Source organism: Ictidomys tridecemlineatus, chromosome 1 (assembly GCF_052094955.1).
Source record: "Ictidomys tridecemlineatus isolate mIctTri1 chromosome 1, mIctTri1.hap1, whole genome shotgun sequence".
Taxonomy (NCBI): Eukaryota; Metazoa; Chordata; class Mammalia; order Rodentia; family Sciuridae; genus Ictidomys; species Ictidomys tridecemlineatus.
Genome location: NC_135477.1, coordinates 144,288,714 through 144,301,878, shown reverse-complemented (window position 1 = coordinate 144,301,878; position 13,165 = coordinate 144,288,714). Strand labels below are relative to the sequence as shown.

General features: G+C 30.9%; 1 protein-coding gene across 2 annotated transcripts in view; it reads left to right on the top strand.

Annotated features, from left to right (window-relative positions):
• The window catches only part of Commd10 (COMM domain containing 10), a 201,311-nt gene that overhangs the window by 28,591 nt on the left and 159,555 nt on the right, over positions 1–13,165 (top strand). The window contains exons 5-6 of one of the 2 annotated variants that reach the window (XM_040272317.2): positions 3,266–3,376; positions 3,841–4,459. In XM_040272317.2, coding sequence (XP_040128251.2) covers positions 3,266–3,376; positions 3,841–3,852 — 123 coding nt within the window. In that variant the 3' untranslated portion in view covers positions 3,853–4,459. Of the gene's footprint in view, positions 1–3,265; positions 3,377–3,840; positions 4,460–13,165 lie in introns of those variants that run through there. The other variant, XM_005339496.5, reaches the window with a different exon arrangement.

Genomic DNA, 13,165 nt, shown 5'->3' with positions numbered 1-13,165 from the left:
ACTTTTATTTTAAATAGAAGCAAATGAAGTTTAGCCAACTTAAGGAAAAACTCTACCTTAGATTTTGTTGTTTCATGTGTAATTAAAATATTGATAACTATCATATCTCATTATGAATTCTTAGGAATAATTAAATAGTATACTATAAGACATTCACTTTGGCAAAAGTTGTTGTGCTGCAGTTGTATACAACGAATCAAAATGCATTCTGCTGTCATATATACTTAATCAAAATAAATAAATAAATAAATAAATTTAAAAATGACAATGAATAATATGAGCACAGAATGATAATTCTTAGCTATATTATAAATATACATGTACCTACTTGAGTATAGAATGTATAGTTTGAAAAGAACACTAAATTGGAGAAGTTGGGAAAGGAAATGCCATTAATTCAATATTTGATAAAACAACATTTAATTCTTTTTCAATAAGTTAGTGAGGTATTATTAGCTTCCAATTTGCAAGTGAATAAATTGAGGCTCACAGATGTGAACATTTAACTTGTTTAAGGTTAGCGTCTAATGAATTCCATAGTCCATAGTCTATAGTCTTATTATTACTTACTAGTCCAAGTAACCACTATAAGGTAATTTTTACTCACTATAGAAAGTGTTTCTGGGCATGCTTTGATCTGTAGATATAAAAATTAATTGTGTATGTGAGTTTATGAGCATGTATAAAGAATCAACCAAAATGTTGACTCTGTAGGTTATAGTTTTGACTAATTACAAAACCATAAACAAGTGGAAATAGAACTATTGTTTTGCTCCCCTTTCTGCTGCCATTCATTTTCAAGTAAATACTCTTCCTTGAAAGCATATGTATGTTTTGTGCCCAGTCACTTATTTTAGAAGAATCTTAGTATTGACTCTGTCAAGGGCTCTTGTAGGACATAGGGATATAAAGGTGATTATAACTCTAGCCTTATCTCAGTCTACCCTGAGAACATAAACACTAGGCAAATAATTGGGATATACTGATCTAAGTGTTAATAGAGAAGGTACAGAATACTGAGAGAGCAGAGTGGCAAACTGCAGAGAGAAGGAAAAGTGAAAAACCACAGAGGAAATAACAGTGGATCAAAATCACATAGGAAGTCACATAGTGCACTCTGGGAATGACACTTGGTTCAGTGTTGCTGATGATAGATGCTTAGTAAGCTGTACTAGAGCACAGTAATGGGGAGGTAGTTAGGCATCACATTTTGAGGAGCTTTGTAGACTAGTTTTAGGACTTAAGAATTTGGTTTTTATATTGTAGGTAATAAAGAACTATTAGAGAATTTTAAGAAGGAAAATGGGATAAGAGGATGGGTTAGATAGGAAGCAAGGAGCCCAGTTAGAAGATTATTTGTGGTAGTCTGGGAAGAGATGGATGATAGTATCGGAATTGGCTCATGAATTTTGGAAGATATTTGAAAAATATTTGAAAGATAAAAATTAAATGACCAAAATGCTTTGTATTTATAATGCTTTAAAGCTTCACTATTACTGAGTATGCATTTTGTATTTTGATACTGCCAATAAATTAGAAAAGTAGATAGTTCAGATAGATATTTTTATTTCATGAGGAAATTGAGATCTTGAAAGATTAAGACTTAGCCAGGGACACATAGCTAGTGAGTGATAGCGTGACCATGAGCCAAAGCATAAACTTCAAGTTCAGTGGTCTTTTAAATTCTCCCCTACCAACTTTATGCAGTGTCTAAGCATTTATTAATTGATACCAAAGCCTTATCACAATGGGGGCATATTTTAATTTATTTGCTTAATATTTATTTTCATTAGTTATGTTAAATGCCTAAAAAATAGGGGTAGGATCAGTTAAGTAAGATCAATACAATGTTCCACAGGTCCATATGAATATCTAGAAGGTGCTTTCCAGTTAAGGCATTGCATGTCAAAATGCTTGTGAGTATGAGAGTGAATATAATGTATTTATTAGAAGTTCTGTTGCATGTGACTGTTGAAAATAGTGGTTGGCTTTTGTCAGAGACTATGCTTACTGTAATCAGTGTAAAAGACAAGTACAGTAAGGATCCTTAACATGCACCATTAAATTGATTTTTTTACTCATTAGGGATTATACATTATCTTCCCCATATACACATAACCTCTAAAAGTGCCAGAAAGAACAGAACTGTATCTTTATTTTCTCATCACATCCTCTCTCACATAGATAATACTTTCATTGCTCTTTTCCAACTTGGCTTTGAGTCACTACTGTGATTCTAGCTGTTGAGCAGTCTTTCAAGTTAAGTGATTAGTATTCTGGTCAAGTGAAAATTGTTGTGAAGCGGGCATTTTTACTCAGTATAGCCAAGGTAGTTTTGCTAAATCCATTATCAGGGTCATGTTGTTAGAGGCATATAATAATTGCATTTTACAAAACTTCCCTAATATTGATATTTGATATTTGCATGAAATTGAATCTAAAAATCATATACTTCTGAGGTTGGAGGAAGCAATGATCAGTCAGGTTCCATAAACCACCTTTGTACTGCTTAACATTTTACAGGAAAAATTAAATTGCTCTCCTAGTTTTGTCTTACCTGGTTAAATTTGCTGTTGTATTAATTAAATCAAAGAAAATATTCTAATTAATTTCCATCATAATTGGGAACTATGGTAAGTTAGAGTACTTTGTAAAGTATGAAAACCTGTTGGGTACCACCTGGTGACAAGTAGATATCAGTTCATCACCAGGCTCTATTCCATTCTCACTGTATCTAAATGTGTGAACCTCTTACCATCTGGGTACTTTAGTTTCTCTCTACATTAAAATGAAAGAAGGAAAGGAGACAGGGAGGGAGTGAGGAAGGAAAGTTTTACCTAATACAAAGATTTTTGAAAGATAATGGGAAATCATTAAAGGATTTTTGCCAATATATGCTATTTACTACTTGAAATTTGTAACCATTTTAAAATACTTGCTTTTACAATGCTATTTTAAAATAAAAATATACTTCAAAAAGCCATTTGCTCTTTTTGTGTACTTCATTGCTTAGAATTTTTATTTTTAGAATAGAGTGTATTTAAAGATCACTTTTACTGTTGAATTTGACAGGCATGGCAAGAGGCCAATCTAATGAGCCCAAAGGGAGAATTTGCAGAGTGTGCAGGTTAAAGGAGCCTTGGAACTGACTTTCCATGAAGAGTAGGCTATCCATGTTCGTTCCTGCTGAGTGGAAATTTGCTTAAAGTTGACTCTTTTCTTCCTTCTGTACCATCTGATTCCAATCTACACTTGTCTTTTATAGCTAGAGACAGTTGGATGGCAGCTTAACCTTCAAATGGCTCACTCTGCTCAAGCAAAACTGAAATCTCCTCAAGCTGTGTTACAGCTAGGAGTGAATAATGAAGATTCAAAGGTAAGAAATGGTGTCCCTTTGAAATATGATGTATTTTGTTTGTTAGGTCTTATAATTTATTGATAGCAGGGTCTTTGCTCTTTGGATTTAAAGTTTAAACATGAATCAGGTAAATTAAATAAGGATTAATAAATTGACAGATCTTTATTTATGGCAGGTTTTGATGTCAGATTTAAGTATCACGTCTTTATGTATCTGAAGAAGTTGCCTATCTTGAAAAGTACCTTTTTTTGTAAAAACATTTTTGTTTTGGTGTTGAGACCTGGGAATGAATTGTATGAACATTTTATAATGTTTTCTTTTAAATTCTACAAAGGAAAAATTTGGTGGAGATCATGTAAAATTACAATTTTAAAGTTTTAGGTATTTGTGAATATTGCTGGGTGTTTTATGGTTTAAACTGCATATATATGGTGTAGGATCTATTGTTTGCTGTTTCTTATATGAGTTTATTTCATTTGAAGATAAACAGTTGAGACTGAAGTGCTATGGAAGATCTGAGGAAGGAGATATTGTTTACAATGGCTGAATGTGATTAGAGAAGAACAGCATTTATGATGGCCATTGAAGGGTGGAAATGATACTTCTTTGGCAATGTTTATTACAACATTCTTTGGCAGTGTTTATTACATCTTTCCCTATTGTTTTTTGCATTATGCACATATGTGTCTTTAAAAAACTAGAACCAGGAGCTAATCTAAGTTTTATGACTACAAAATTTTATGCAATTTAGATCTTATGTGTAATTTATTAGCTTATTGTAGTGTTTCAAAATGTCATTTCATGTTTTTACTGGGAAGTAATATAAACTTAGTGGTTAAAAGTCAAACTGGTATATTATGCAAGTTAAGAGGGGTGTAATCTTGGTTATGGTACTTAATCTTTGTGTCAATTTCTACACTTACATAATGGAGATAATTGTTTCTATTTCACATAATTTTTGTAAAGATTAAATGCCTAGTGTATGTAAAGTCCATTGCTTGCTATTATGGTAAATGCTCAGTAAGTGCTGGCTGCTAACATCATCAGTAACACTTTTGAGGGTTTAAATAAATAAACAAATACCCTTGTTTTAGGCCAAAATTCTCACTAAATTTATTTCCTAATGAGATTATTACTTTTTCTTTTCTAATTTCTTGATTCTTACTCCCTTTTTTCCTTGATCATACTTTTAATATTTATGCTTGCTGGGAATTTGGGAGAAAAAGGACAGCCCACAAAGTCCCTTTTTCTTCTATGAACTGGGGAGGCATTTCTTTAAGTTTAGGAAAATGATCTGGAATGCCCTGGTGTAAACTAGGCTATTTCATGAATAGAATATGTATATCTGTATATACATACATACTCAGAGTATCTTGTTTTATTCCTTTTGACTATAGTATGTTAAGTTTGAGTATAAATTGCTAGAAGCATTTTATAGATTGAAAACATACTGTTTTGACCATATATTGGAGATACTTTAAGCATTATGACTTTACAGTGCTTGACTTTGGGATGCTCAAGTCCTCCCTGCTCCTTTATTATAGCTTCACAATATGCCTATGTATCTGTTATATTTTTAGACAGAGGGAATGAATGAGTAATGCTTGTAATAGAACAGCCATATTTTAAATTCATATTATTCAGGAAGTCAATACAGATGTGAAGCTCAACTCATTTGAGATATGGGCTTCGAGTACATTTATGTTTTTCTGTGTTGCTATTTTGAAATTTTGAATGAATATCATTATATATGCACATTCATTAGCCTTATAATTATTAGAGCTACAGCACACCATTTTCATTAACAGACACAGGAAGAATAGCTCACCCAAATATACAGGATATGTCTTTTTCATCTTCTATGCAGACTTCAGTGACTTGATGTCTGTTTTGCCTCTCTTTTCTATGGCATTGTGTAGATTTGGGTTTTGTTGCTTCTATCTCCTGAGCAACAGACACTGCCAACCTGCACAGAAATTTGCTACCTTCCTGTGATGCTGTACCTATCTGTAAAGGACAGTTAAATACTATACCTGTTTCGCTCAGTGAACTGCCTTCTAGAAGTTTTGCTTTTTTCTTTTGTTTACATTTTTCTGTTTTATTACCTGTATTCTATTCTTCATCCTCTTACTTCATCCAACTCCTTGATGTTAATTTTTACATATTAAGGACCATGTATTTCTTTTTCCCCCAATATTTGTTGTTTTAGTCAGCTTTATTTTGTTTCTGTGATCAAAAGACCTGACAAAAACAATTTTACAAAAGGAAAAGTTTATGTGGGGCTCAGGTATTCAGAGCTCTCAGTCTATATGGCCAGCTCCATTGCTCTGGGCCCAAAGTGAGGCACATCATGACTGACGAAAGGGTGTGGAGGAGGGAAGCAGCTCAGGACATGACTATCAGGAATCAGAGAGAGAGCTCTGCTCAACAAAGACAAAATATAAACCCCAAAGGTACACTCCCAGTGACCACCTCCTCTAACCACATCTTAATTGCCTACAGTTAACACCCAGTTAATCCTTTTAGGTAGATTAATGTTCTGGTTGGTTTAAGGCTCTCATAACCCAATCATTTCATCTCTGAATGTTCTTATATTGTCTCACATGTAAGTTTTTTGGGGACATCTCATATCTAAACCATCACATTTGCTTTGTGCAGAAATGAAAATTCAGAATTATTGACAGATTGGAACATTAAATAAAAGAAATAAAAAGAATATTAAGTAAAAATAATAAAGTAAAATATTAAATAGAAAGAATATTCTGTCATGGAGCATGTTTTTCAAACTAATATTTTTAGAAAGGAAGATTAAAAATTACTGTTTAGTTTATGATGCAAAGTACTATAAAGTACTAAATTGGTGTTTAAGACAGGAAGCATTAGACTTTAAATTTAAAAGTATAAAATTCTTTTAAATTTAGTTATCCTACAAATATGCATATATTAAACTGCTTTGGAGAGCATTAGAGTCAGAGTAAATTGTAAGAAAGTATTTTGATATTGTTTACTTTTGAGCTGTTGAACTGAAAACTTACTGTAATTCACTGAAGAGTAGTTTAAAGGAGCTCTTTTTCTTCTTTTTCACTTCCAACATTCACATGAAAAATGTAGCTTACAATGAAGGCTACATTTTAATTGCTATCATACTAGATAACATTGTTGGACTGTGGTCTCCTTTCTCTTAGAACATTTCTGTCTCAAGGCTTTCCTGTTTTGCTACTAATTTTATCATGAAACTGGGTGATTGTAGCTTTCCTACAGAATTTTGATATATTTTCAGGTTGTTTTCAGTTAATTGTCTTAGTGTTTGTCTATTTCATTTTTGCAAAATAAGATTATTTTCTTGTTGTACATATACTTCAAAACAAGTTTTCTGAAGTTTTTTTTTTTTTTCCCTCTGTTCTTTTCCTTCTTCTTTATTTTTTTATTTTTTGGTTTGTTTCGTTAGAGGGCAGTAGAGCGCTTTGCTTACCTAACCTTTTCAGGCATTCAGTGTTATTTGAAATAACATTCAAAATAACTTGTGAAGTCAGTAGTTATGGGAAATGCAAAGTGTTTACATTTCTAATCTGTATATAACAATAGATTTCTCGTTTCTATCAACAGAATTAATGCCTATTAATCAGATGTGGATAGAGCAAATAAATGAAATCATCATTTAGCTTTTGTTAATTTGTCTGTGATCATTTGCCAAAATGAATTTTTTAAAAAATCCTTCTATACTATTGACTTTTTCATTACATTCTGTCACTTACAGTATTTTCTTTATGAGAAAAGGGAATAAGATAACTCCCAAGAAAATTGAATAGCTCTATTAGGTTATAGTTTAACTAGTTCCAGGCTAATTATAGATTGTTGAATTTTTTTTTTTGTTTACTTATAGTGAATATGTAACAAATATTGCTAATTCTGAATGACATCAGTACTTTAACTTTGAATATTCTAATGTAAATATTAAAAGCATTGAAATATTTACATGTTGCTCTTATTTCATATCCATCAATGCAATTATATTTAGTTAATATGAGGATTTAACAATTTATCATATATCTTTTAAGAAAGAATTATTGTGTTTCATTCTGCTTTTTTTCTTTAGCAACAACTGGGATAAAATTACCTTGATGAGATCTTTCATTTTTCTTGATGCTAAAAACTGAATTATACTTAGGCTGTGAAAGGTACTTTTTGGACCAATAATTATGACTTTGAGTAAACTTAGATATCTTTATACCAGTTTCTGAGGTAAAGATCTTCATTTTTATTTCCAAAATGTACAATTCATTTTATTAAGAATGAAAAAGGGACTTTTTCTCCTATTTACTTAGTATTAGACATGATATTATCTCTTAACCCTTAAAATATCCTTTTAGGTATGAATTGTTATTATCTGTACTTTATAAATAGAGAAGTAGAGGAAATACAGAGGTTAAATAATTTTTTCAGATTTGTCATTCAAATATTTATTAGGTTTATTTCAGAGTCCTGTGTTGTGTTATCTTCATTGGTAGGGTACTATATCATTTTACTTATTTAATAATTTAGTACTTGATCCTATAATATGAATACATTTCAGGATGTTGAGTACATTATAAAATGCAAAGTTTAGTTATTATTTTTCTTAAATTAGAGTTATTTGGATTCTAAATTTTATTTTTCTCTTCTTTTTATTTGATTAAGGTGAAAAAATTTTACACTTTTAGTGAGACACTTATTTACTGTTATGGAGTAAGTAAAGTAATAAAGTAAAATAATGATATCAGTTCTGTTGAGTCTACGTTTATTAACAAAGGACTATATTACATCACTGACAAAGAAATATGCTATATTACTTGAAGAGAAAAATATCCTCAGATTTATTTAGGATAGATGTCTCAAAAAATAAAGTGTGATAATCAAACCACAAACTCTTATTATAGAAATTGAAATATTTTGAAATTTTTTGTTTTTATATTGGGGATTGAACCCAGGGTTGCTTAACCAGTGAGTCACATCCCCAGTTTTTTTTCATTTTTTATTTTGAGACAGGGTCTTAGTAAGTTGCTTAGGACTTCCTTAAATTGCTGATGCTGGCCTTGAACTTTTGATCCTCCTGCCTCAGCCTCCTGAGTCATTCAGATTATAGGTGTGCATCTCTTTAAAGGTAATGTTAGAGGCTGGCATTGTGAGTCAGTGGTAGTGCACTTGCCTAGCATGTATGAGGCACTGGGTTTGATCCTCAGTACCACATAAAAATAAATAAATAAAATAAAGGTATTATGTCCAACTACAACTAAAAGAGTATTAAAAATATTTTTATTGCTGCATTATAGTTTTAATAGTGGGAATCCATTTGACATTTGACAAGTATTTTATTCTTTTTCATGCTATAGTATATGGGATTATTTTCTTGATTTCTTTTTCAGATAGATCATTATTTGTGTCAAAAATATAACTGATTTTTGTTTCTTGAAATCTTTTTCCTGCTACTTTACTGAATTTTTAATTTAACTGTGTGTGTGTGTGTGTGTGTGTGTAGTTTCCAGGGTCATGTCATCTATAAACAGGAATAATTTTGTCATCCTTTCCAATCTGGATGCCATTTATTTCTTTTTCTTCTCTGATTGCTGTTGTTACTATTTACTATGAGGAACAGAGGTGAGAAGAGCAAGCATCCTTGCCTTGTATCAGATCTTAACAGAAAAAGTTGTTGTTCCCCCCCATTAATTATGATGTCAGCTGTGGGCTTTTTACAAATGATCTTTGTTACATTGAGGAAACTTCCTTCTGTAACTAGTTTATCCATAGTTTTTATCATGAAAGAATGTTGTACTTTGTCACATGACTTTTTTTTGCCTCTATAGGGATGTTCATGTGGTTGTTATTTTTTATTTTATGATGTGTATCACAAAGATTGACTTGTGTATGTGAAATCAGCCTAGTATTACGGGTATAAATCTCACTTCATAGTGTATAATATTCTTTCTGTAATGTTGAATTCGGTTTGCTTATGTTTTATTGAGAATTCTTTTCATTAGTGTTCATTAGAGATATTGGCCTGTTGTTTTCTTGTGGTGTCTTTGACTTTTTTTTTTTTTTTTGGTCATACTGGCCTCAGAAAATGAGTTTGGAAGTATTTTCTCTCATCTAGTTTTTAGGAAGAGTTTAAGGAGGATGGGTATAAATTCTTCTATGAATGTGTGGTAGAATTTAGCTTCATGTGAAGCCATGAAGATTTTTCAGTACTGGTTGTGGGTTTTCTTTGTTGTTGTTCTTTTTGAGGATTACTACTTGAATCTATTTGTTGATTTCTTTCTATTTTCTAATTAGTTTATTTCTGCTTAGATCTTTGGTAGCTCCTATGCCAACCCTGCATTTAGTTTGTTTTTATTTTCTAGTCTTATGAAGTGTAAAGTTAGGTTGTGTATTTGAGATATTTCTTTTTTTAAAAATTTATTTTTTAGTTGTAGTTGGACACAATACCTTTATTTTATTCATTTATTTTTATGTGATGCTGAGGATCGAACTCAGGGTCTTGCATGTGAGAGGCGAGGGCTCTACCCCTGAACCACAACCCCAGCCCGTGATACTTCTTTTTAAAATGTAGTCATTTATTGCTCTAAGCTTTCTTTAGACTGTTTTTGCTGCATTCCATAATTTTGGTAAATCATGTTTTCATTTTTTCTCATTTCCATTTTGTTCCCTCCAACATTTTTTTTTTTTGATGGTGTTGGGTTCTAGTTTCTTTCCATTGTTGTTGTAAAAGATACTTTGTATAATTTTGCTTTTCCTAAATTTGTTAAAATGTGTTTTTGTGAGCTGGTCATGGTAGTGGATGCATGTAAACCCAGGTACTTGGAAAGTTGCTGCAGGAGGATTGTAAATTTGAGGGCAGCCAAGGGAAACTTACTGAAACTGTCATGAAATAAAAAATAAAAAAGTTTGGTGGCATAGCCTGGTTGTAAAGCACCCTTGAGCTCAATCTCCAGTACTTCAAAATAAAAATAAAATAAATTGTTTTATGACCTAACACATAGTTTATCTTGGGAAATGTTCTGTGTGCATTTAAGAAAAACATGCATTTTCTGCTTTCAGAAAAAAAGTTCTGTATATAAAATGTCTGTTAAGTCCATTGGTCTATAGTTTTGTTCAAGTTTGATGTTTGTTTTTCTGTCTGGATCATCTATTGAAAGTATAGTAATGAACTCTCCTATTATGGTATTGTCGCCAATTTCTCCTTTTAGATTTGTCAATATTTGCTTTACATATTTAGGTATATATGTTTATAATTGTTATACCTGTGTATTGAATTGATTCATTATCTTTATGTAATGATCTTCTTAATCTCTAGAGACAATTTTTTATATAAAATCTGCTTTTTCTGAATAAGTATAGCCACTCCTGTTTTCTTTTATCTCTTATTTACACTGAATAGCTTTTTCCATTTCTTCACTTTTAACTTATGTATTTTGTTAAATCAAAACCATGTTCTACATACACCATAAGATTGGATTTTGTATGTTTTTTTTTTTTTACTTGTCCGAGATTTTGGATTTTGTATGTTTTTCATGTAATCATCCTGTATCTTTTAATTGGTTAGTTTTCCCATTTGCATTTATAGTAATTATTGATAAGAAAGAATTTATCATTGCCATTTTATTACCTATTTTCTGTTTATCCTGTGGTTCTTCTGCCCTTCTTTCTCTCTCTCTTTTTTTAACATTCCTTTCTTCCTTTTTTACCCCATTTTTCTCAGTTTGATTTCTTTCTCTTTTTCTTTTGTGTAATTTGTATGTTTTTTTTTCTATGTTGCCTGGAAGCTTATATAAAATACTTACATTATTTCACTTTAAACTGATAACTTATCTTGCACGCAAGAACTTTCTACTTTTTGCCTGTCCTCTTCACATATATTATCGATGTAGCAATCTACCACTATTTGTGTTATGTATTCATTAATATAATTTAGTTGTAGTTTTTTAAAAATACTTTTATCTTTTGATTTCTATATGATTATAATTGGTTTGCCTACCAATATGATCATAAAATAATTTTGTGTGTGTATGATATATATATATTTATATAATAAATATATATATTTATCTTTGCCAACAAGTTTCATATGTTGTTATATTCTCATGTCACTGTTTAATATCCTTTTGTTTCAACTTTTTGAGTTCCTTTTGGCATCTGTTTATTGTTTGTTTATTCATTTTTTAATAAGAAAAGTCTGGTGGTAATATTCTACCTTGGCTATTACTAGTGTAAGAAAGTTTTCCAACTCCCTTTCTTTTTTATGTATTTTCTTTAGTTGTGGGTGGACACAATACCTTTATTTTGTTTATTTACTTTTATGTGGTGCTGAGGGTCGAACCTAGTGCCACTCTACTGCTAAGCCACAACCCCAGCCCTCCCTTTCTTTTTTGATGGACAGGTTTGCTAGGTATAGTATACTTGGTTAACTATTTAGTCTTTCTGTATTTTTAGTATATCAGCTAATCCTTTCAGATCTGCAAAATTCTGCTGAAAAGTCTGTTCAGAGTCCTATGAGTGTTTCCTTTGTATATAACAAACCATTTGTCTCTTGCTACTTTTAAACTTCTGTCTTTAACTTTTGATAGTTTTATTATAATGTATCTCATTATGTACCCCAACCATTGTATTTTAATTGATCTAATATATATAGTGAATTTATTTCTGCATATTCTCTTGATAACTTAAATTTACTTTTGTTACTAAAATAACTGCACATTTTTATAATAAAGATTCAGAAAGGTTAAGGGAAAATATCAATTAAGATCAGACATAATTTCAATACTTACACCAGTGTTATATTTGCTTATACATCCTTCCACTTGTATTTTTTTGAACATCTGTTAACTTGCAAGTGATTTTTAAAGATAGTCATATTCTCATGTCTTACAAAAAAATTAAAATTTTATTATTAATTTTTAATACTAGATATGGCAACAAGAATGCAATCTCCCAGTTATCCCACTCCTTATTGTATACCCAAAGGACTTAAAAACAACATACTATAGTGACATGACCACATCAATGTTTATAGAAGCTCAATTCACAATAGCTAAGCTGTGAAACCAACCAAGGTGCCCTTCAACAAATGAATGGATAAATAAAGTGGTATGTGTATATATATATATATATATATATATATATATATATATATATATATATATATATATATAATGAAATATTACTGAGCCATAAAGAAGAATAAAATTATGGCATTTGCCAGTAAATGCATGGAACTGGAGAATGTCATGCTGAGTGAAATAAACCAATCCCCCAAAACCAAGGGCTGAATGTTCTCTCTGATACATGGATATTTGCACACAGTAAGGGAGTGGGAGAAAAGAATAGAAATTTGGATTAAACAGAGGGTAATGAAGGAAGGGGTGGGGGTATGTGAATAGAAAAGACAGTAGAATGAATGGGACATAAATTTCCTATGTTCATATGTGAATATACGACCAGTGTAAGTCTACACCATGTATAAACAGAAGAATGGGAGGTATATTCCATGTATCTATAATATGTCAAAATACATTCTAATGTCATGTATAACTAAAAAGAACACATAAAAAATTAAAAAATAATGCAGTATCACTTATTGATCAGATTTAAAAAATATATAGTAAATATTCTTTTTTCCCCTACAATTTTGTCTTCTGAAGAAGAATTCCATAGTATTTTGGGCTTTTTACTCACTAATTATTATCAGATGCTTTATAAAGTAAGCTTTGTTCCCAACAGTCCTTCATCAAGATACTAACTTATTTTTGGCATTTGGATTAATTACTTAAGGTTCAG